The 23730-nt window shown below is 37.4% G+C and overlaps 1 protein-coding gene across 3 annotated transcripts in view; it reads right to left on the reverse strand.

Annotated features, from left to right (window-relative positions):
* Positions 1 to 23730, reverse strand: part of CRB1 (crumbs cell polarity complex component 1) — a 152453-nt gene that overhangs the window by 119389 nt on the left and 9334 nt on the right. For 2 of the 3 annotated variants that reach the window (XM_035009537.1, XM_035009535.1), the window contains exons 2-4: positions 12339 to 12534; positions 9274 to 9413; positions 3363 to 3545 (exon numbers count right to left, since the gene is read on the reverse strand). In XM_035009537.1, the coding sequence (XP_034865428.1) occupies positions 3363 to 3545; positions 9274 to 9413; positions 12339 to 12534 (519 nt within the window). The remainder of the gene's footprint in view (positions 1 to 3362; positions 3546 to 9273; positions 9414 to 12338; positions 12535 to 23730) is intronic. The other variant, XM_035009536.1, reaches the window with a different exon arrangement.

Below are 23730 nucleotides of genomic sequence, written 5' to 3' on the forward strand. Positions count from 1 at the left end.
AGGGAACTAAATGGAAGTAAGGTCCCTCTACTTCACTCAGAGTGGTAAAATGTTAATACCAATAGGCTTAATAGATCACATGTGTATACTGTAATACCCAGAACAACCACTATGAAAACTACACAAAATATCCAAAGTGCTATAAATAAATCAAGATGAAATCCTGAAAAATGGTCAAGTAACCAATAGGAAGGTAAGAAAAGAAAAACAAAGGAATCCAACAGAAAACAAAAAATAAAATGACAGAGTTCAACCTGAAAATATCAATAATTACTTAAATGTTAATGGTCTAAACACACTAATTAAAAGGCAGAAATTGACAGGATAATTTTTTTAAAAGCATGACCCAATAATATGTTGTTTAATATGCTGTTTACAAGGAACTCACTTCAAATTCAATGACAAGTAGGTTGAAAGTGTAAGGATGGAAAAAGATATACCATGCAAACTAATTTTTTTAGCATGACTGTCTACGTAGAAAATCTGAAAGAATTCATAAAAACTTTCCTGGAACTAATAAAAGATTATACCAATGTTGCAAAGGATAAAGTTGATATACAAAAGTCAATTGCTTTCCTATATAACAGCAATGAACAAATGGAATTAGAAATTAACAACACATTTATATTAGAACTCCAAAAATGAAATACTTAGGTATAAATCTAACAATATATATACCAGATCTATATGAGGAAAACTACAAATCTCTGATGAGAGATATGAAGAATTAAATAAGTGGAGAAATATCCCATGTTTATGGATAGGAAGATTCAATATTGTCAAGATATTAGTTCTCTCCAATCTGATCTATAGATTCAATGCAATCCCAATCAAAATCCCACCAAATAATTTCATAGATATCAACAAACTGATTCTAAAGTTTATATGGACAGGCAAAGGACCCAGAATAGCAACATGATATTGAAAGAGAACAAAGTTGGAGAACTGACACGACCCAACTTCAAGACTTCCAGACAGTAATCATGTGTGGTATTGGCAAAACATACACAAATAGATAATTAGAACAGAATAAATGGCCTGGAAACAGACTTATGTAAATATAATTAACTGATCATAGACAAAGGAGCAAAACAATGTCTTTTCAGTACATGGCGGAACAAAGAGAGTCTTTCCAATACCTGGCGGTGGAACAACTGGATATCTACATGCAGAAAAATGAATCTTCATACAAACCTTACATCCTTCATGAAAATTAACTCAAAATGGACTGATTGCAGACCTAATTGTAAAATGCAAAACTATAAAATGTCTAGAAGCTAACATGGGAGCAAACCTAGATAACTTTGGGTAAGCTGATGACTTTTTAGATATAACACTGAAGGCATGATCCATGAAAGAAATAGTGACAAACTGAATCTCATTAAAATTTAAAACTTTTGCTTTATAAAAGACAATGTCAAGAGAATGAGAAGACAAAGGGGATAATTGTCCATAAAAACTCTTTTCTCTTTATTTTAGGGACACAACAAAACTAGATTTCTCAGTCTTTGCTGTAGTTAAATGTGGCCATATGACTAAATTAGACCAATGGAATGTGAATAGAAGAGATAGCCACTACTTTTGGTATTGGCCCATAAAAACCTTCTAGATGCCATGCTCCATTTTCTTTCCTCCTCCAGTGGCTTGCTGCAGAAGAGCATGATAAACTTGGAAACCGCTTTTGAAGATGGAAAAAAGAAAAAGAGAGAGAGAGAAGAGCTTGTGACCCTGAATCACTATTCAGAGGATAACTGATCATGAGAACCCATTTTTGGAATTGACATCAGTGAAAAATAAGTGATTATTTCATTAAGCCATAGTGATGTGGGGCAGCTAGGACTTCTTAACTCATACAGTCATTCTTGGCAGCTCCTCAGATATTGAGGCCAACACACTTTTCCAGAATATTCGACTGCCTCTCCTGTTTGGACCTGCAGATTCATTGGTCAACTATGTCTTTTTGTCCAATGAGGCAATATCTGCAATGGCCTCTGGGTTTGATATAATTTCCTCTTTATAACCTAAAATCTGACATTTAAAAACATTTATAACTCTCCTGCCTTGTTTCAAGGAGAATTTAGAGTAGCTGACAAAAATACATATACTATACCAAGATCAAATAATTTAGAAAAAAATCAAAGGAAAAAAGGCCAACCATAAGAAACAGAAACAGGAAATTTAAATAATCTCAGGTAAGATAAATACATAAATATGTTCCAGAAAAAAGCTAATGCTATAGAACCCACATTAACCAGTAAGATTTCTAGCCACCTACATAATTGGGAAATATGATGTATTCCATGAATTTATTTCATGCTTTGTATCATTTATCAAGATTTATTTGCATGCCTTTTATTAAAGGAAAAAGCATGCAAGTTAGAAGTTGTTCAGGAAAAATACTACTTATCCTGACATGACAATGGGGAGATTTTTCTCCTATGTGTTCTGATAGAGAGGATAGTGAATAAGAAAATATCTTCTCTAGCAAACACTGCCATGAATCAAAGATCATTAAATTTCACAACTGAAACACTAAAAGAAAAGGAATAGTAAATGGAGAGAGACACCCACCCTCCCCTTTTTTTCTTATTCCTCATTTACTTTTCTCAGAAATCTTCAATAACAACTGAAATATTTTCCTCAGGCATCAATTAATCTATGGAGAAAGAAATAAGGTGGAAAGGTAGATTGTAATTAGTTTTCTCAGTGGTATGCAGTTGTAGGTCAGTTACTACTCATTACCAAATATGGGGACTGTCTCCAAATTTATTTATTTTTTTATCTCCAAACTTCTGAAAATTTTCAGAACATGGAAGCAGACAAACACAACTGCTCATTGGAAAATATACATGCAAATTTCCTCTGGGTTTCAGAGTAAGAATGCTGTAGAAAAAGATAGAGTCACTTAAATTTGACGTACAGAACACTTTAGCTATAAAGTAGTTGAGGAAGATTACTTGAGACTATATAATTGTTCTCAGTATAAATATAAGTAAGTGCATTAACTTTTTTTAGAGCAAATTTGAATAACATAAAAGTTTGATATCACTATAAAATAAAAATTCCAACATTTTCTGTTTATAAAATAAAGAATTGGAGTTGAGTTCCAATTCCCAGCATAATGTATAAAAATATTTCCCCTTCCTACAGCTCTTTTATCTTTATTTTTAACATTTTCCTCACGATTTGAAGAATTATGATGTATGAAACATGGTATTTTTCATGCCCACAAGGGGGACCCTTTGCACCATAGCAACGGAGTTTATACTGCACAGATCTTATTGCTAATACACCATTTGATTGAGTGCATGATCTGCCATAAGGTGCTAGAAAGTCAAGTCATCTCTCCTCTTTGCCCTCACCTGTGAGTCCAGGCGGACAGATACAAACATAACCTGAGGCTTCAGGGTGGCTGAATGAAGAAGGCAGCTGAGCAAGGCGTCCATATTGTTTTTCTGGGGACAGCTCTACACATGTCCCACCAGACTGGCAGGGGTTCATGTTGCATTCGTTGATGTGGGTCTCACACTGGGCACCAGTGTATCCTGCAGGATAATAATTCAGAGAAGCAGCTGAGTCAAAACTCCTCAACCAGAGTTTATGCCTGAAAGGAGGCTGACCACTGTGCTGGCACCAATTAACAAGACAATGTGCTGTCCTCAAGGAGCGAGCAAGGAAAAGCTGATAAGAGAAGTTTCCTTGAAAACAGCAGTAGCAAAGGAAACACTTGTACAATATTGACCAATATTTTTGAAAATACTTGATTAAGAAGGCTTGAAATAAATTGGGACTTCAGGATAACTTTGATTTCCTGATTATTTTAAAGACTCCATCTCCTCAGATACTCCAATTGAATTTTTAGCAAGAAAAAAATATTTTTTAAGAAAATAGCCAAAAAGAAAATAGCCAAAAAGTCAGCAGAAACTACACAGCCAGCCCTAAATTCTTTTCTCAGAACTCAAAGCAAAGGTAAATGATTACTTCTTCACACTGAGTAAGACAGAATAAAAAATTATTTTGTATTTAAATGGATTTAATTGGGTCATTTTATTAAGGACAATAAAACATGAATGATTTAGTACTTTATAAAAAAATTTGAATATTAAATATAGAAGACCGTCCTTGCCAGAACTATTTCTTTGGCTCTACATACAAGTGCACTTGTATAGTCTTATTGCGTGTATATTAACATAACTGAAATTGCACTATATGCATCCTTCTATAACTTGCTTTTTTCAGTCCCTTGCACAATCTATCCATGTTAGTAATATAGATCTAACTCATAATTTTTAACTACTGCCAAGTATTCTGTAACATGGAAGTACCATAGGTTAACCTATCTCTTAATGAATTGATATACATTTTACTATTACAAACAATGTTGCGGTGAATAGCATTATGTATATATGCATGTTTATGTAGATGTCTGGGTATAACACCAGGGTCTATGCCTAGAGCGGAATTTCTGGGTTATAGATTACGTACATATTTTATTTTATTTTATTTTTTTAAGATTTTTATTTATTTATTTGACAGAGAGAGACACAGCGAGAGAGGGAACACAAGCAGGGAGAGTGGGAGAGGAAGAAGCAGGCTTCCCACTGAGCAGGGAGCCCGATGTGGGGCTCGATCCCAGGACCCTGGGACCATGACCTGAGCCGATGGCAGACGCTTAACCGACTGAGCCACCCAGGTGCCCCCATTTTTTATTTTAATAGATACTGATAAACACCTCTGGGAGTAGTTGTACCATCTATATACTTACTAGCACTGGATGAATGTGCATATAGCTCCAAACCCTTGTCAACAATTGCTATACCAAATAAAATGTTTTACCAGTTGGTTAGATTAAAAAAAAATAGTACTTCATTGTTGTTTGGGTTTACATTTTCCCCAGTTACTATTGAATTTAACATGTTTTGGGATTTTTAAAAAATCATTTCCTATCTTTTTCCTGTTTTTCCCATTAGACTGTCTTTCTGATTAATTTATGATTTATATAGCACAATATATACATAAGCTGAAATATGAAGTTCTTAAAGAACATAATTTGACTTATAATACAAGTGACTTCACAGTCAACTAAAGATCTTTGCAATGTCACTTAACTCTGCTGAGAAATATGTTCTTAAAATGAAATTTACAATCCAAAATTATAAAACTTATAAATCTGATCGTGGTACTTCTTTACTTTAAAATCATTGAATGGCTTCTGCTTTCATACAAAATAAAATTCAAAATCCTTAACCTAAAATGCCCTTTATTATCTGGCCCCATTCCCATCTCTACATTCCTTCCCTGGAATGTTTTCTCCCCCGGGGCCTTCATCACAGGGTTCCCTCCCCTAGAATATGCTCCTCCAAGGCTGTGCTTGGCTAAGTCTTAGCTTTGAGATTTAATCTTGTATGACTCTCTTGGAATGGCTTTTTCTCATGACTAGATCTAAATAAGATCCCTTTGTTTTCTCTCATATCACCCAGTTATTTCTTTCATCGCTCTTAAAATAATTTTTATTATTTTTATGTATAGTTGCTTCCCTAAATAGACTATAAGCTCCACAAAAGCAGGGACTGCTTTTTATTTTATTCACCGCTCCAATTCTGAATAATGCATAAATAGTAGGCTTTCAATCAATGACTGAATGAGATTCAAAGAGTAATAATCAACAATTTAGTTTACAATTCTAGTTTAGCAAGTAAATTGGAGAATTGACTATTAATAAGCAAATAATGAGAATATGATATGATTACTCATTTTGTAATTTAATTAAAAACCTGAATGGGGTCATATGTCAAATCATAACCACAACATAAATTCTGTTTCTCAACAGTATAATATATTTGTCACATATGACCCTTGAGGTCTTTCTCAACCATCTGAAGAAGAAACTTAGAGAGGAACAGGAAACTAAAAGCACATGTCAGATCAAATCCCACAATCTTTTGTGGTAACCCTCCCCCAGCCAAGAACCCAAGGTCTCTTAAACCCAAATATCTACTTTTCCCAAGTTTTTATAAAGTGGTATTCATTGTGCTACACTGAACTTATTGAAGAAAGCTCCAACTATTTTCAATTTTCTTCTCAGTTTAAGTCTCAAGACTCATACACAGGCCAGGCTAGGAAGTAATTTAAAACTTTCATAAATCCTTTTTTTGCTTTCTGACTCATGCATTATCCTATTCCTATAGTGAACATTAGGAAGGTTCTGATTTATGGACTTCCCAGCCCTGTCCCCACCACTGGGGCCTTGTGGGAATTTTGTTTGCTGCTCCCTTTAACCCTGTATATTAATAGACTCCTTCAGTCAAGGCTATATTCAATAGTTTTAACAAGTTTTTCTACAAAACTTTGTATAAAGAAACAATATGATATTGAGTCAAGTCCCTAGGGTTCTTACGTTTTTCTTTTTTTAAACAAATCCAATCTTACCTGGGTACAAGAAAACTTTTAAGATAAGCATTTAAGATGACTGACACTTCTTGTAATTAATTATTTTTGAAATGAGGACCCCAGGCAATTATGGTGGTGGATTCTTGCCATTGCCTCAGTCGTGGTGGTCTTGTAATCCAAAGGAATGGTCTCTTTTTCTTAGATACAGGGTAGTTTGTAGCATTAAATCTTCTCTTTATGTATAACAGTAAGAATAGGATACAAAGACGTTCTGAAATTTTCTATCTAGGCAAAATTACCATCATCCAGTAACCCAAGAAAGAAACTCAAGCAGAACTGTCCTTAGTCTGTGCCCCTTTCTTAATGCCCACATCATATCTGCCTCCTAAATGAGTCTCATGGTTGTCCATTTCCTCATCCCCACCCTTAACACTGTAGTCATAGTTCTGGCAAATAGCCTTATCTCTTGTTTAAACTATTGCAGAACTTTTTTCTTTCTTTTTTTTACTAGAATCTCTGCCTTTTGTTTTATTTCTCTCAATCATCTCCCACTAAAGTGCTAGACTGTTCTTACTAAATCAACAGGTCAGATTATGCTACCTCTCTGCTCTATAGTGTTCAGGGCAGACAAACAGTGTTGTGATCTGGCTTGAGTCTTGTCTTGTTCCCCAGCCTCAACTCTCCACCACCAGCCCTGTGTAGTCCAGCATTTTGGAACAATCAAATTTCTACAACTGGATATGCTCTTTTCCATGTGTGCCTATAGCCCTTTCTTCCTTCTATCCTCCTTTTCCTTCCTCTCTTCTTTCCTTGAATAAATTATGAGCTGCTATGTGCTAGCTAGAGGGTCTAGAATGGTCAGTCTCCTAATTTTGGTACCTAGTTAACATTTACTGAGTGCTTACTATGGTCTAGGCTGAGCTAGGAACTTTATATATATTACTGGATCTCTCTCTAAAGTAATTCTATGAGGTGGATATTATTATCATCTTTGCTTTATAGATGAGGAAACTGAGGCTCAGAGCAGTAAAGTAACTTGTCCAAAGTCACACAGCTAGTGAGTACATTCCTGGGATATGCTTAGTGATCTTTCAAATTTTCTAAAATTGTGCCTACTGGATCAGGCAATCTCTGTACTTCTTCTCCCCTATTCCCTGTTATAGAATCTATTATAGCTTTTTACTGTACCAAAAATTGTACTATGCACATTTTCTTTTCACACTGTCTCTCTACTAGAATTTAAATTCCTTGGAAGAAGGGACCATGTCTTTTTGATTCCCAGACCCCTGATCTATATATAATTGGCACTGAAATCCATGTGGCTTAAATGATTGAATCCATGAATGAATGGAATACATATTGATTTGTCTTTTTTAAGGTAGGTCTTCTTAACTGCCTAACTTCATTACAAACCCTCTAAAGAACAGAAACCATTCTCATATGTAATTCCTACCTCCTGTTGTAGAACCTGGTATGTAACAACAGTTGCTTTTTTTGAGTACCTAATATGTTCCAGGCCCTATTTTTATAATTTTATTCTTCATCATAATACAAGTCATTTTTTTCACCCCTCATTTGCAGATGAGGAACTTAGGAATAAGAGGTAACCATCCTAGTTCACTCAGTTAATAAGTGATGGAATTGTTCTACTCCCAAACTGTCTACCCTACCCCTGTTTCCAGATAGAGATCTGTACAGAGTGTTGATTGAATGTTGAGTGCTGATTGATGACAAGAATGTGAAAACACACATTTTGGAATATTTTCAGTATTTAAGTCAAGCTAATGACCAAAGGATAACTAACATGCCCTATTCTTTATCTGAAAGTGGGTAGACATATGACTCACAAAGATTTCTGAGCCACAGAATTCAGAGCTTCCTTTTACACTTTCACATTGTTTGTTTTTTACCTACAAAATATATGTAACCAAAGCATGCTAAATGTCCCTTAGACAATGAGATGTCTTTCAACGGGAAGCTACTAACAATTGGATTGACCCCAGTCTCCATATTTCCTCCCCAACCACAGGATTATTTTTTCTTTAGACAGTAAAATGAAAGGAAAAAACGGAGAGATGATCAGTAAGCTTTTAACAACTAGATTTTAAATAATCATAAGCTTATCATTTTTTACCAGTGGATCAAGAAAGAGGAGACATGCTCTTTTATTTCTATCAATGAAATCCTAGTGAGAATTAGGTTAAAGATATATCAAGCAGATTTTTTGCCAAAATTAACATCAATATTTACAGATGACTTGTTGACTTAAAGTGGTATATAATGTTTTCTACTCATTCTGGTATCACCTTTACACTCCTGTCTAATTACCCTTCATGTGTAATTTTTAGTTACGATTTATGTATATTAAACTCGTAATCTCATTTATATTATAAATGCCTAGGAGAATACACCCATTTCTGGAATACCATTCTATATCCTCTGTGGGGACCATCAGAATTATGTTGACTGACTCCATGAGTTATAATACAATCTCCTAGGATTTTAATATTGTTTCATGACTTTCAATATATTCTAGGTATTATAGAAAACTTCTTGGAAGAAAAGGAAGCATCTTCAAGTGAATTTTTCTGCATGAAGACCATGCTGGAATTAATTTTTCTATTCATTTTTTTCCTCTCTGTTTCTTCAAGAAAGTTCTGATAATTGGGCAGCTTGGTAACCTACTTTAGACAATGCATAGTGTAGCAGTAGGTATGTGTGAGCAATGAAGAATACAATTAAATTAAACAATGATAAGTAGAAGGAGTTGGTTTTAAACTTTTAACAGTAAGAATTTTTAGTCTGTGTTTGCTGTGATTTTTTTCTATTCTAAGCAAAAAAAACAAAAAACCAAAAAAACTGTGGTAGATCTTTGTCACTTACCAGGCCAGCAGTGACAAGTGTAATTGTCAGCACTGTCCTCACATGCAGCGTTATTATGACAGGGTTTTGACCAACATAGAGGCATCAAGGTCTCACAATGTGTCCCTGTGAATCCACTACCCGTGCAGTTACAGCTATAGCTGGAGAGTAAAACGAAATTTTCACATCAACTCTTGGTCATATTGAGATCAAATATCTTTATTCTGTCTCTTCCCCTATCCATCAGTCTGAGACCCAGGGCATGGTTTTAATACTTATCTCAGAAACTCTGGGGAATTATCCCTGTAAGTCTGAAAACATTATGCATTTCCATACTAATATCTGATGATCTTTTTAAACTTATAGTATGGCTTCAGGCAAAATTATTGGGAAACCACGATCATGTCCTTCAGTTTTGTCATTCATAATTGGAGATAATAATACCTACGTCAAGGGTTATTGTGATAAATGTGCGTATAAAGAATAGGCACAGTATCTGAAGCATCAGAAAATATTGAATTACTACTAAGTAGTACTAAATAAAGTTGTTAATATTTGTGAAGGCAGTACAGAATGATTTATACCACTGTGTCACTCTTTTACATATACAGCCCATTAATAAGGTCCCTTATGGAAAACGAAACAATAAATTATTTAAAAAAACAGGAAAAGCTCTCATTATATGAATTGTGACTTATGTTCTCTTATTTTTAGATTACAGAAATATTTGAGTCTTGCTATTCCTAACCATTCATTGGTTGAGTGAGACTATCTGACAGATTCAAAACGCAAATCTGATGGAAAAACTTGTTGACTTTATTTAGAGGAGTCTTTTAATTTAGATGGGATCTCCTCAAGGAGTTAGTATTGTAAAAAGAGGGGGTTGCACACTCAATTTAGATAAAATGAAAGTCTGGCGGAATTTATAAAGAGTTGGAATCCTGTTCACTATGGCTTGTCTGTATATTTACCACCAAACACAGATATTAAGATTTCACTAAGGAAACTGAAATATTAACAAATGTCATAAGTTACTATAATTTTTATATGTATTGCTAGTGAGAAATCCTCTTACTAATTAAAAACATTTACTAAAAATCTACCATATATGAGACGTTAGAGACAAGAGCCATGTACTTGAGGCTGGCTAGTGGATCTCAATTCCTAGAATTAGAGACTCTATGTACAGATTCCTTTGCTCTGCAAGAACCTATTTTGTGTGTGTGTGTATGTGTGTTGTGTGTGTGTATGTGTGTTGTGTGTGTGTGTGTGTGTGTATGTAGTTTCTAACTCCCATAAACCTCATAGCAAATGTGTTAATTTTTTGTTGTGGGAAATTAAAATCAAGTTGTAGTTATTGACCTTGTGATTATCTTCTCAAAATTTAGGTAGTAAGAGAAATAAGGGTAAAAGAAAAATTATTCATGGCACGTGAGTTGGAGAAATGAAAGGTGGCAGGAGTCAGCCTTGTTCTGCTTGCATTTCCATAGGAAGAAAAAGCTTTGTGTATTTTCTGTCTGATGCTTTCTGCAAACAGCAAAGCCTGGATGGGAGGACCTCCTGCTCTTCCTCTGGAGTGCATGTATGGAAACTTGCATTCTGGTGTGTCTGCATGTCGGTCAGTAACTGCCTTCAGGAATGTAGATTCTTGCCCCTGGAGAATGATTGGGTAAAACTGAAAGTCAGAGGCAAGATGTGGAATGTGATTAGAAGTTAGGGTTTATAGTTTACAAAAGAAATACATGACTACATTGTTCTATTTATTTATTTGAGAGAAGGGGAGGGGCAGAAGGTGAGAGAAAATCTTAAGCAGACCCCACACTTAGTGCAGAGCCCAACTTGGGGCTCAATCCCATGACCCTGAGATCATGACCTGAGCCAAAACCAAGAGTTGGTCACTTAACTAACCACGCCACCCAGGCACCCCACATTGTTCTATTTAAAATTATATCATTTTGCTGATAGTTGTAGTACATGTGCCTTTTACTGTTCCCCTTTTGAGTCTGATTCTCTTTGAAACTCAGATTTGGGATAAATTCTATCTTACTTACTAAATAAAGGAGAATTGGATTCTCGTCCTTCCTTTGCCAAGAATTAACTGTGTGAACTTGTGGGAGTCACCTAACTTCCCTGAACTTTAGACACCTTAATGTAATGGGAGAATATTAATGCTCACCTTGCCTTCCACTGAGCTGTTGAAGGACCCAATAAGACATTAAGTAGTAATGCTGTTCAAATCGTTATGCATTTGATAACTCAATATTTGTGGTTAAAATAGGTATCAGGGGCATCTGGGTGGCTCAGTTGGTTAAGCCTCTGACTCTTGATCTCAGCTCAGGTCATGATCTCAGGGTCATGAGTTCAAGCACCATGTTGGGCTCCATGCTGGATGTGGAGCCTATTTAAAAAAAATAGGTATCAGAAAGGTCTATAAAATATTTTATATGAATTCAGCTACCATAACCTAAATTTATTATATATATCATATTAAGGTGTTATTTATTTATTTGTCTGTTTATTGTTTTACTGAAAAGCCAATGGTAGAATCTACTTTGGAGCAGAACCACATGGCTACTTCTTGCCATTCTACTCTTTCAAAAGTATTCACCCAGTTCCCCGAAAACCTGAAAATTCAAGATATAATGAATTTAATATCACTGCCTTTCCAACACTGTTTATATAAAATTCCTAAAGGATGTATTTTTCACCACTTGATTCATATGCTTGTTATTATGTAAATACAACCTAATATTTACGTATAGAATTATCTCTAGCTTTGTTTTTGCACTGTCCCTATCTACAACAAGTTTATTTCATGGAATTGAAAAGCTGGTACTTTTCTGTAACATAAAGTTCTAAACGATTACAAGAGTGACTCAGAAAATCTTCACTCTTGGGACAAGTGACCTCCGAAGGATGCATTGCTAAGTAATATCTGAATGTTACTACTTGTTGTCACTTAAAGTGTAAAGCAACATGAACATTTTAAGCTAAGGACATGAGCTCTCCAAATTCCCCAGAGTGGCACAATAGCTGTTGGTCTGTAAGTTCTCTCCAAGCCAACCACCCAAACATAGAAAACGTACCTGCTGTGCTCATCTACACACAGCCCTCCATGGAGGCACGGCTGGCTGGCGCATTCATCACTATTGAGTTCACAGTGATCACCTACGAATCCAGGGGGACAGTCACAGAAATAAGCCCCCAGAGCATCCCGACAAGTTGCACCATTTCGGCAGGGCTGGGACCCACATTCATCAACTTCCATTTCACAGTTCACACCTTTTAAGAGAGTCAGCACAGAGAAAAGGAAAAGTTTTAGCACAGCATTCGTATTTTAGGTCTTTGCCAGTGCTTTATTTACCAAAGCTCTTGTCAAATGTTAGGTTACCCAAAATAATTTTCCTCCTTAACTGTAATTGATACTAACTTTCTGGCATGCTTGTGGGAAGCTGCACAATGCAGAGCAGCTGTTCCTTACAAAGAGATATTGCGTACAACAGCTTGTGGCTTTTTAGTCTGTTGAAACAAGTCATTTTTAGGACAAAGTTATTGTTAACTGCACTTTTGTTGGAAGCTTAAAAGGGACTGGTCAATGTTTTTAAATTATTTTTAAACGGTTAGTTCGGCATCATATAGAGAAGTGGGTAACAGCTCAAACTCCAAAACCAAATGAGCTGGGTTGGGATCTTGGCACAGCCACTTAGCCGTGTGGCCTCGGGCAATTCCTTAACCTTTCCATATCTCAGTTTCTGCACCTGAAAAATGGGACCAATACTTGTAATTACCTCACAGGATTATTATTATTATTTTTTTAAAGATTTTATTTATTTATTTGAGAGAGAGAGAGTGAGAGAGCACAAGAGGGGGGTGCGGGAGAGGGAGAAGCAGACTCCCCGCTGAGCAGGGAGCCCGATGCGGGACTCGATCCCGGGACTCCAGGATCATGACCTGAGCCGAAGGCAGTCGCTCAACCAACTCAGCCACCCAGGCGCCCAGGACATTGTAATTTTAATAATAATCCTGTGAGGGGGCGCCTGGGTGGCTCAGTTGGTTGAGCGACTGCCTTCGGCTCAGGTCATGATCCTGGAGTCCCGGGATCGAGTCCCGCATCGGGCTCCCTGCTCGGCAGGGGGTCTGCTTCTCCCTCTGATCTCTTCCCACTTGTGCTCTCTGTCTCTCATTCTCTCTCTCTCAAATAAATAAATAAAATCTTAAAAAAAAAACAAAATAAAATAAAATAAAATAAAATTACAATGTGCTTATGATAGTAGGTGGAACATATTAAATGTTGCTAGAGGAGAAAAAAAAACAATACTTGTTCCTTTTACATTTATTGTTCAAATACAATGCGCAATTATTTCCTTAAGTGCTCTTTCTGCATAGACTTTTTTTAAATTTAAATTTTCTTTAGTGCTGTAAAATACTACTTTTAATTAGGAAATCAGTTTGTGATTTAAACTTAATATAATTAGTGGCATTATTAGGAGCTACTTCATTTTAAGGTAATGTTACATAAAAAAATCTGTATTTATTCCCCTCAAAATAGTAAGTGAAGATTATTGAGTAAGCAAAAGAAGTTTAAGGTTAACAAAAGTAGTCACATGGAGACAAATTACCCTACTGAATCTATCAAAATAATATCTGATATACAATAATCAAATTTGCATACGTTTTAAAAGACACAAAAGGGGGAATATCTATATTTACATATCTTTATTTCTATGCCTATAAGCCAGGATAATAAATTATGTATTAAAATGATATTGAAGGATTTTCAAAGGACTCAGAAGTTGTTAGTAGTTTATGTGCCGCCTTTCCTGACAGAAAAAGCGGTAGAATATTCTAACACTGCTGACCATTTACAACTGTGACTAGATTCCATAAATATCTAAGTTGAAAAGGGAGGCCAGCATATTAAATTTGATTGTTTTTGATAAGAAAAAAAACTTAAAAATTAAGTTTTACGTCAATAAAAATAGAAAGCTGTGGAACAGCATTTGTTGCATGGTAAATGGCTTGCAGTATTTGAGGCCTGGCTATTTCTTACCCAGTCTGGGAATGAGATCAATCATATCCGCTTTAGTTGGCATTAGTAAGGTGAAGGGAAAAAACGCTGAACTGGCTAGCAGAAGACCTATGGTTCTCATTCTCCCTCTGAAATGGCTTTTCAGTAATATTTTAGTATCTCTATTTCTGCCATGCAAAATAATATAATAATAGAGATCTCTATTTTCCATGATTGTGTGTAAGGCAAAAACCATAAGTTCTTTAAAATATTTTTTCTTATAATTATTTTGTAACATATATAGCAATTCAAATGGTAATGGGTCAGTCTTCGGTAATTACAAGGTACAAAATTACCTCCCCTGAAATGACAATGATCAATCACAACTTTAAGCAGAGTGAACTGTGTCCACCTAGGAATGTTTGGTCATTATAGGTTCCCATAGTGCTCTCTGAGCAGAGGGCAACTGGCACTTACTCAACACCTGCCATATGCAGAGTCAAGGCATGGTGATTTCACATGCATTCTTGCCTGTGTCCCATGCTCGTCAATGACTGCCTTTGTGCAATTCCTATCACTACATATTCCCGTTCTTGTCAATCCAGTTGTCCATAGTGCCTTTGCCCATGTGATATTAGACTATGTCCTTTGGTATTTTAGTCATCTATATTTGCTGGAAAATATTAACATATCAAGCCAAATCAGTGGTTTAGAACTTGTTAAAGCTTTTCTAAATTTTATTTTTTAACTCAAAATTCATATATTCATCGGATATACACCCAGATTACTTCCTAGTGCTTAAGAAATACATTATAAACCATTATTTTAAATTCTGAAGCTCCACTTATATGTTGTAGCTCAACTACTTTAGCTTTAAAGTGATCCTGATGTGTTTCATAGTTTAGATACAATTTCAATTCAGCTAGTTACTTTGGGGTAATTTATTTGTACTACCTTGATATTACTTAACTATATGATTTTTATTGCAGCTTATCACTGCTGCTGATACAGACAAAAATGACTGGGTCAATGTCTGCTTGATGCCAAAATAGCCAGATGAAATGTGGTAAGTATAGTCAGTCATCCAGATGTCTTTGTATTTCCAGATGCTGGCTTCATAGATAAAACATCTGGATAACTAACTATGATTTGCATTTTTCATTTGGATACTTACTGTCAGTCACATGCTTACATCCATTAAATATACAAGTAATCAACCTTCAAAAATATACCTGAACTGTGTGGTCCATTCTATCTGGAAACACTCATTTTATGCCTAGTGTTAGTAAGTACAGCACCATGTTATTATAACTATATGTGGTAATAGAAATTGAATAGAGTCACAGTGAGTAGTATTTCTGTGGTTGATTGTCTAAGAAATAGAAAATTCATAATTGTAGAGTTCTTTCACAAAAATCCACCCAGGAACCAAACCAATCTGTTGGAATTCATTAATAGTTAATAGTATGAAACAAGAAAATAGAAAGGGTATATTAAAAAAAAAAATACAGGACAAGGAGAACTCTGCACCAAAAGAAGAAAGTATAGGACAGGAAAAAAAAAATCCACTGACATCATTAGCTTTGGTAACTCACTATAACGAACACTGCGTCAATATCCACAAAGGCATCCCTACATAAATATAGATGACCTAAGGTGTCAGATCATTAATTCCTGACAGTAAGGGGTAGTTTCACTCTAACTACTCAATTTGCATTAACTGTCAAAAGAAGTTCAGAAAGTTTCTCACAGCCAAATATTTAACTAGTATCTGCAACAACCCTGTTTTCAAATAAGGTCACAGTCTGAGGTACTTCGACATAGGGTCTAGAACTTCAACAGAGGAATTTGTGTGTTGGGAGAGGTCAAAATTAAATCCTAACAGACTCCTGCTTGGTTTGTTTTTCTGTCACCATCTTGAAATTCTTAATAATTTTTGAACAAGGGGCCCCACATTTTTTATTTTGCAGCAGAACCCACAAATTATGGAGCCTTTCCGTGTATAAGCCCTTAATTCCCATTTAAGCTTTTTATAACTGATATACATAGAATGAGTTCTTTTTTTCCTGATCAAAACCTGATTGATACACAGACCCGAGATAGGAAAGATTTGAGTAGAATATTCAAATAAGCAGAACTGCTCAGTTTTTGGTCTACCTCAGGTGAGAGACAAGCAGAAAGTGAAAGATGTACCAAAAATGAAGGAGATGCAGAAGTCCCAGACTCTTCAGCCTCACCCTCGGTGAGTTGGGAATTTGATACCACCCCAGATAAGTGTTGGGATCCCAGGAGAGAAGTTGTTTCCACTTCCTTTAAAGAACTCTGGAAAGACATCAGGACACACATAATTTCCAAGCCACCATAGTACATAATGATAGAGCAGAGAAAACTGTGTAGGACCTGGGTGGATGGAAATTAGATGGTTTTATAGAGAATGCTTATTGAAGCATGCAAGGCAAACAAATGCTTTCTCAAATGAGTCCAACAAGTATTTTTGTATCATGCTGAGTTAGGAAATTATAAAAACTGTACCTGCTATTATTATTTTCCTTCTTCCCCTTTTCCTTTACCATTCATCATGGAAGAGTAGAGAGAACATGAATTTTGTAGACAGATGACTCAGGATTAGCTCTGCTCTGCCATTGCTAACACCAAGGTTGGATTATAGTAAATGCTCAGTGAACGGTAGGTATTACCTACAATCTATTTGTTCTTTCCTATTTCTTCTTCAATTCCTCAGGGTAGATAGGATAAAAAAAAATTTTTTTTTGAAAAGTCTTTGGAAGCAAACATATTCCTGGAAGGGAATTTGGAATAGCTTCCAATTCCACTAAAACAAATATAGATGGCATACTATGAGTATAAGAGCTAGAGATTAAACTATACTAAATATGATTTTTTAAAAAGGGCTACAATGGACATATAAGTAGCTAGTGAGCAATAGTAAATATATAGCCCAAATTAGGTAGCAAATATCTGAGGTAGATTAATTGACTTTAAATTACGAGAAAAGAGTAGACAATGAGGGGCTCTCCAGAACTGGAAATCTGCAAGGAAATAATTGCAAGTCAAGAACAAGAAGGTTCAGAGAACAATTCAGGCACATCAGTAGAATAGCTCTACTCTCTACAAAGTCCAGGCTCGTAAGGAGATATCAAGATAGAGAAGAAGCTTCGGACAGGATGAGTATAGAGAAGCCAGGTGGTTGATACTCTGCTAAAGATGAGGTAAGAATTCAACAGAAGCAAGGACACTGGAAGCTCTGGTTGTGGTGAGGACTTTGGCGGGAAAGCAGTTTGGGACGATGAGAGAGTCCAACTTGAAACTGCATCAGTGTATGGCTGTAGTAGAATAGAGATGCAGGTCACTGAAAATAGGAAGCTCAAGAAATGCGAAAAGTATGGTCCATAAAATTCTGCAATAGCTCCTATGTGGATTTGGATAAAGTGAAAACTTCTCATTTTGACATCTAAACACCTTGGTAATACCTCTGGTTTCATATCACAATGCTATCATCATTCTATATGCCAGTCGTATCAGATCATTTTCTTTTTCTCAAACCCACCATATACCCCTACCTCCAAGAGTTAGGACACACTGATTCTCTCTCTCGAAGGTTTTTTTCTTACTTGTCCATCTGATGAAGTCATCCTTTAAGACTTATGTTAAATGCCACATCCTCAATGAAGTATATTCCCTGGTTTCCTTACTGGTTCCACCCTCTTGTGTTTTCATAGCATTTACAGCATTATATTTTATTATTTGTTACTTCCTTATCTCCAATAACTGCTTTAAGGACAAGGATCCTTCCTTATTATCAATAGTAATAGCTGAGACTCATCAAGAGCTTATTTCACATCAGGTATTGTGCTAAGCATTTTATGTACATTATTTGATTTTGTTTGATCTTCAAAAAATTATCCATGAGGTGTTATGAAACTGAAGCACAGAGAAGTTAAGAAACCTGATGCAGACCAAAAGGCTAGAAAGTGCTAGAGCCGGGATTAGATTACAGGCAGTCTGAATATTAGCCATGAGGCTACATCACAGCCCAGTGCTTTATGTTCTTCAAGGATCTATATCCTCAGTGTCTAGCAAACACCTGCCCCGTGACAGGTGTTTAGCACATTTTGCTGAATTGAACCAAATGTGAAGAAGTTGACTGGGAAAGAGCAGAAGTTATTGAGAATACTGGGAGTATCCTGGAGGTTAGGAAATAATGGCTTGTGAAGAAAAGAAAAGAGTAGTGTAAGCGATAAGTGAATGATGAACCAGTGGTCGTTCAGGAGTAGGGGGGTTAGTTAGAGAAAGCTAACCTTCTCTCCTGGCCTTGAGAATCGAGAAAAAAAAAAATCTTTAAGGAGGGTTGCATAGAAAGTGGTTTCATCAGATAAATGCCAAATTCCAGCAAAGGCGAAGGAATTAAAGGCACTTTGGAAAAGATTAAAGTGTTGTGTTTACTTAACTTGTGTTTAAGAAAAGACTATGGATCTAGAAGCAGGTGACCATTCTAATGAGTATCAGGAAGTTCTTCCTGTGATATCTTCACATAAGCTATACATTAGCAGTCTGTAACTCTAGGCCACATTACTCTTCTGATTCCAGCTATCATAGGATGTCTTCTCCAACTATTCCAACAGACATCATTCTACAATTCCAAATATAAACTCTCCTCAATCCACCCTCACTGATCCCCTACACCCCTACCCCTTCCAAACGTCTCAGTGAATGGGATTATCTCTAAATCACCCAAGCCAGATTTCTAGGAGTTATCATCATCTTGTTTTTATTTCTCACATTCCAATTAGACACCAAATCCTGCCATTTCCCCCACAGAAATGGATCTAAAGGGCCATCCCCATTGCTCCAACCTTATTCAGAGGCTCACCATCTCTCTTCTTGTCTTACTGCTACTGACGTCTCTCTTTCAAGTCATTCTCTACATTTCTGAGAGTGATCATTATAAAATACAAATCTGATTGTATCATTGTCTGTGCAAAATTTATAAATAGCTCCTCTTGTCTCCAGGATAAAGCCTTCGAATGTGGTAGAAGATTCAAAAAGCTGTGGACTCGATTGGTACCGCCTCATGTCTTTGGGCTGCACATAGGGCTTCCCCTTGCTTGCCATATCCCACTCCTCATTCCCACTTCCCCCCAGTTAATTCTAATTCGTTCTGAAAAACTGAGTTTGAGTATCACATGATGCGGGACACTATACTTAACTACTTATATCTGCCTTAGGTTCCACTCCACAGTTCTCTTACAATCCCCTGTAATATAAAAGTATGTATTACATTTTACCACAAATATTTATTTGTTCATTTTATCTACAAAACAATCAATGTGATTTTTTGTCTTTTAACACTGAGATCTACAGCATTTAGCACATATTCTTGAATATAAAAAATGCTCAAAAAAAAAAAAAAGGAAAATGCTCAATGAATTTTGAATGAATGATCCAGTCATAGCTATGGATTAATCCATCATCTGTCTCAGAAGGCAATCTGGTCTGCCAGGACGGAGGTCCTCATGCTTCTGCGAGCCTGGGCCCACTCTAAAACAAAAGCCATAAAGGTAAATTTATGGCTTTGGCAAGTGTTTAAAACGAAACATTGTTTCTGAATGATTGTGCCTTAAACTTGTGACCAGAATTTAGAGATTTTGCACCTCAATATGCATCTTTCAGCAATTACAGATCAATGTTAACATTCTGTGCCATAAGATAGTGCACATCGTATGTTATCAGCTTGGAGCAGGTCTTGTCACTGATGTTGTGCTCATCACTCATTACAGTGGGGAGAGAATGCACAATGTCATTGACAGACCACTCTAAACACCTTTCTCATTATCTGCAGAGCCCATGCTTTGGAAATAATTATACTCTAGCTTTTAGTTATCATCCTAAGTTTCGGAGTCCACTCAATATATTTAATATCTAACAGGCCTCTATGCATAATATTTCCTTTCAAATAAGAATTATATACACTATTCCTGGGTTCTTTAAAGAATGATGCATGGTGTATCTATTACAACACTTATCAGTGCAAGTCTGAACCAAGTATCACTGCAAAGAGGTACTCTAGCACCACTTACCATTACAGCTCTAGATTTATACTACCTTTTCCTCCCCTATGTCATAGCTATATTTTTAACATCCTAGAGTAAAGAGGCTGATGACTTCATGCTCTGATTAATAGTGTAAAACAGGCATAATATTGATTAGCAAGATACTATGAAAGATTAAAGGCAGATTTTTTATTTTCAGTGGGACCATCTGAGTTTTTACCCAGTAAGATTTCTAGCTTGTGCATTTAGATATACCTTTTCTAAGGACACCAAAAAGTAACAAATATCTTTTACAAAATAGTCACTTAAAGTAGACTTTATAAGCCTAGGATTCATCTCTGAAAGATGACTGAATTTTATCAATTTAAAGACTGCTCTTTTCTCTGTCATAGGTTTAAATCTAAGAATTATGATGCACTTCATAATCAATAGTGTCTTGGTGTTGTGTTATATATTAGTTGTAGATTTTTCCTCTCTTGATGTAGATGAAATCAAGGTAACTATCAGTGATTAATTCTGATGAAATATGAAAATTGGTTTATATTTTATATTATTTTATAGCATTTGCTTACTGTATTTTATTATTATTTTTATTAGTATTATTAATATTTTATTATTATCACAAGAGTCCACTCCAGTGACCTGGCCTCTCTCTACCCATGGGCCAGGGCTCCCTGGCCTCTCATTGGATGATCCCCATGTCAGCCTACCCACCTAGCCAAGGAAGGCAGTCATATTCCCATTAGATTGCCTTCAGGGGAACAGGTGCCTATAGCTAGGTTAGGGATGGAATTCCATGTTTGTTCCCTAAACTCCCACTCCAGGGAACTGGCATCTCTCTACTGGGGTCCTACTGCAATCTCTGGCTACCCGGAACTGCACTGCACAGCATGTGCAGTATGGTCTTCTCTCCAGGCCTTGGGCATCTGGAGCCCTTCAGGCCTGAGGTCCATGGCCCAGCCTCACACTCTGGATAGCCTCGTGGGTGGAGGGGGCCCCTCCCCCACAATACAATTTGATACTATGGCTACAAAGATGGCAACAGTCACTGCCCATTTGGACGTGCTGCCTGATGGGGACCCAGGCCTCTCCAGGAACCAGGGATCCCAGATGTCTCTCATTCCATGGTGCCCTGGTCCCTCCCATCAAGGCTTCAGAATTCCCAAGATATCTGGTTCGGGGTGATAGGGTCCCTTTGTGAAGATGTGCCTTAGACGTGTGCAGACGCCTGGTTTCCCACATAGAACACCATAGGGACCCAGCCTCTCCTGAACCGGTCCTCGCCTGGTTTAGGGACTGGAGCTGGACCAGATTCCTGCTTACTCCTGAGAACTGTGCCAGACCAGTATGTCCAGTGAGCTCTCTGGCACCAAGATCCCAGCAGCCAGTCCTCTCCAGGTACTAGGACTCCCTGGTGTCTCCAGCTGGAAGATCCCCAGGCAAGCCTGCCCCACCTGGTCCTGGCAAGACGGTCAAATTTCCCCAGATCCGCCTTCAAGGGGAATAGTCAACATTAGGTTGTTTGTGACTTGGAATTAGGCAGATGCTTATTTCCTGTAAGAGCCCCCTCCAGTGACCTGGCCTCTGCAGACCCAGGGCGGCTTCCAGATCCCGGACTTCCCTGAACCGCACCCTGGGCAAGCCCAGTACATACCCCTTCAGCAAGTCTTGAGCAGCTAGTACTCCTCCAGGACTGTGGAGCTAGGGTCTGGCGCCAACCACCTGCATATCCTCTTGGGTGCAGGGGTGCCCCAACCCTGTGACTCACTCTGAGGCGGTGGCCGCAAATTGGCGACAGTCCCCATCTGAACGTGCTGCCTGATACGGACCCAGGCCTCTCCAAGAACAACGGATCCCAGATGTCTTTTATTCCAGGGCATCCAGGTGCCACGAAGCAAGGCTTCAGAGTTCCTCACATAACTGGCTCCTGGATGTCAGGGTCCTTTCTGTAGGCGCAGGCCTGAACGTGGCCAGATGCCTGCCCTTCCCCCAAAGCCCAGAATAGGGACTGGCCTCCCCGGAACCGGTCCTGGCCCAGAACAGGAACTGGGATGGGCTGGATTCCCGCTTGCTCCGGAGCGCGGAGCGGGTCCCGCATGCGCAGTTAGCTCTCGGGGCCCGGGGACCGCAGCCGCCACGCCCGCCTCCAGGGCTCCCCAGGCCCGCGCGCCCCGCCCGGCCGGGCAGTCAGGTCCCCGCACGCCCGCCTTTGGGGAAATAGGCGCCCTTGGGTATGGGGGGGCCTGCAGTGGGCGGGTTGCCTTGTGTCTCCACGACCCTCGAACGCTCCCCAGTCTCTGGGTACTGTTAATGGCAAGACACGCTCGTGCGCAGTACGTACTGTTTTATGAACTGATTTTATTATTTTGCCATCATAGATACGGAAATCTTTTTCGTTTCTGCAGGATTTGCTTTCACAGAGAGACATGACTGGAATAACCTCAGCTTTCGATCTTAAAAAATTTGAGTTGTGCTGGTTTTCTGAATCCTCATTATTTGCCCTCCCGTCTTCTCCTCCTACCGTCGGTGCGGGTTGAAGAATGTTCTTGACAGTATTGCAGTATTCTCATCTTTCTAGAAAAATCATGGAGGCTAGAACTAGTTCTAGGGATAGGAAGACTGGCTCCTCCTGTTGGTCAGCCCTGAGAGCAGAGAAAAGGGAGGGGACTCTTGTGCTTTCTTGAGTCTAATGATACTTTCAGGGGTACGGTTGTCTGTGGAAATGTTAAATATTCTAGTTCCCTACGCCCTACTGCTTCTCCCAGCACTAACAAACTCACCCTTCCTGCCTTCTTCTCAAAGTCTGTATGCTCTTCCTCCCACTTTACTCCTATCATAAATATCGTTAACATTTATGAAGGCGTTATTTGATTTTAAAATATTATATTCCTAATTAACATGCATGACTTCCTCAATCTACTGCCTCTATTTAATATGTATGTGTATGTATATGTTTAATATATAAAATTGGTAAAATATATATGAAGTTTAATTCGGAGTAACCCATTTCCAAGTCTCCAAGATGCTGTTGTTTGTAAAACACTCTACTTTTATCAATGGTTTCTATCTTGCTTAATTTTGTGAGTTTCTTGGGAAGATGATGGGGAAATTGTAGTATTTGCATTTTATGCTAAATATGCCAATGTTATACATTTCACACGTAATTATAATGTTTTAATCATAACAAATATCTTTCTTGTGTTTTTGTTCATTAGGAGAATTGTTATTCCTGAGTATTTGAAATGTTATAATACTAATACATTCCTAAGTCCTTTGTTTTATGATATGGCAGCTTCAGACAATAAATTCTTGCCTTCACGTATCATAATTTTCCAGTTTAAACTTATAAATAGAGCGCAGAGATTATGACCTCAGTTAATTTATCCCTGAGTATGCTTCTAA

Source organism: Mirounga leonina, unplaced genomic scaffold (assembly GCF_011800145.1).
Source record: "Mirounga leonina isolate KUSES-001 unplaced genomic scaffold, KU_Mleo_1.0 Mir_154, whole genome shotgun sequence".
Classification (NCBI taxonomy): Eukaryota; Metazoa; Chordata; class Mammalia; order Carnivora; family Phocidae; genus Mirounga; species Mirounga leonina.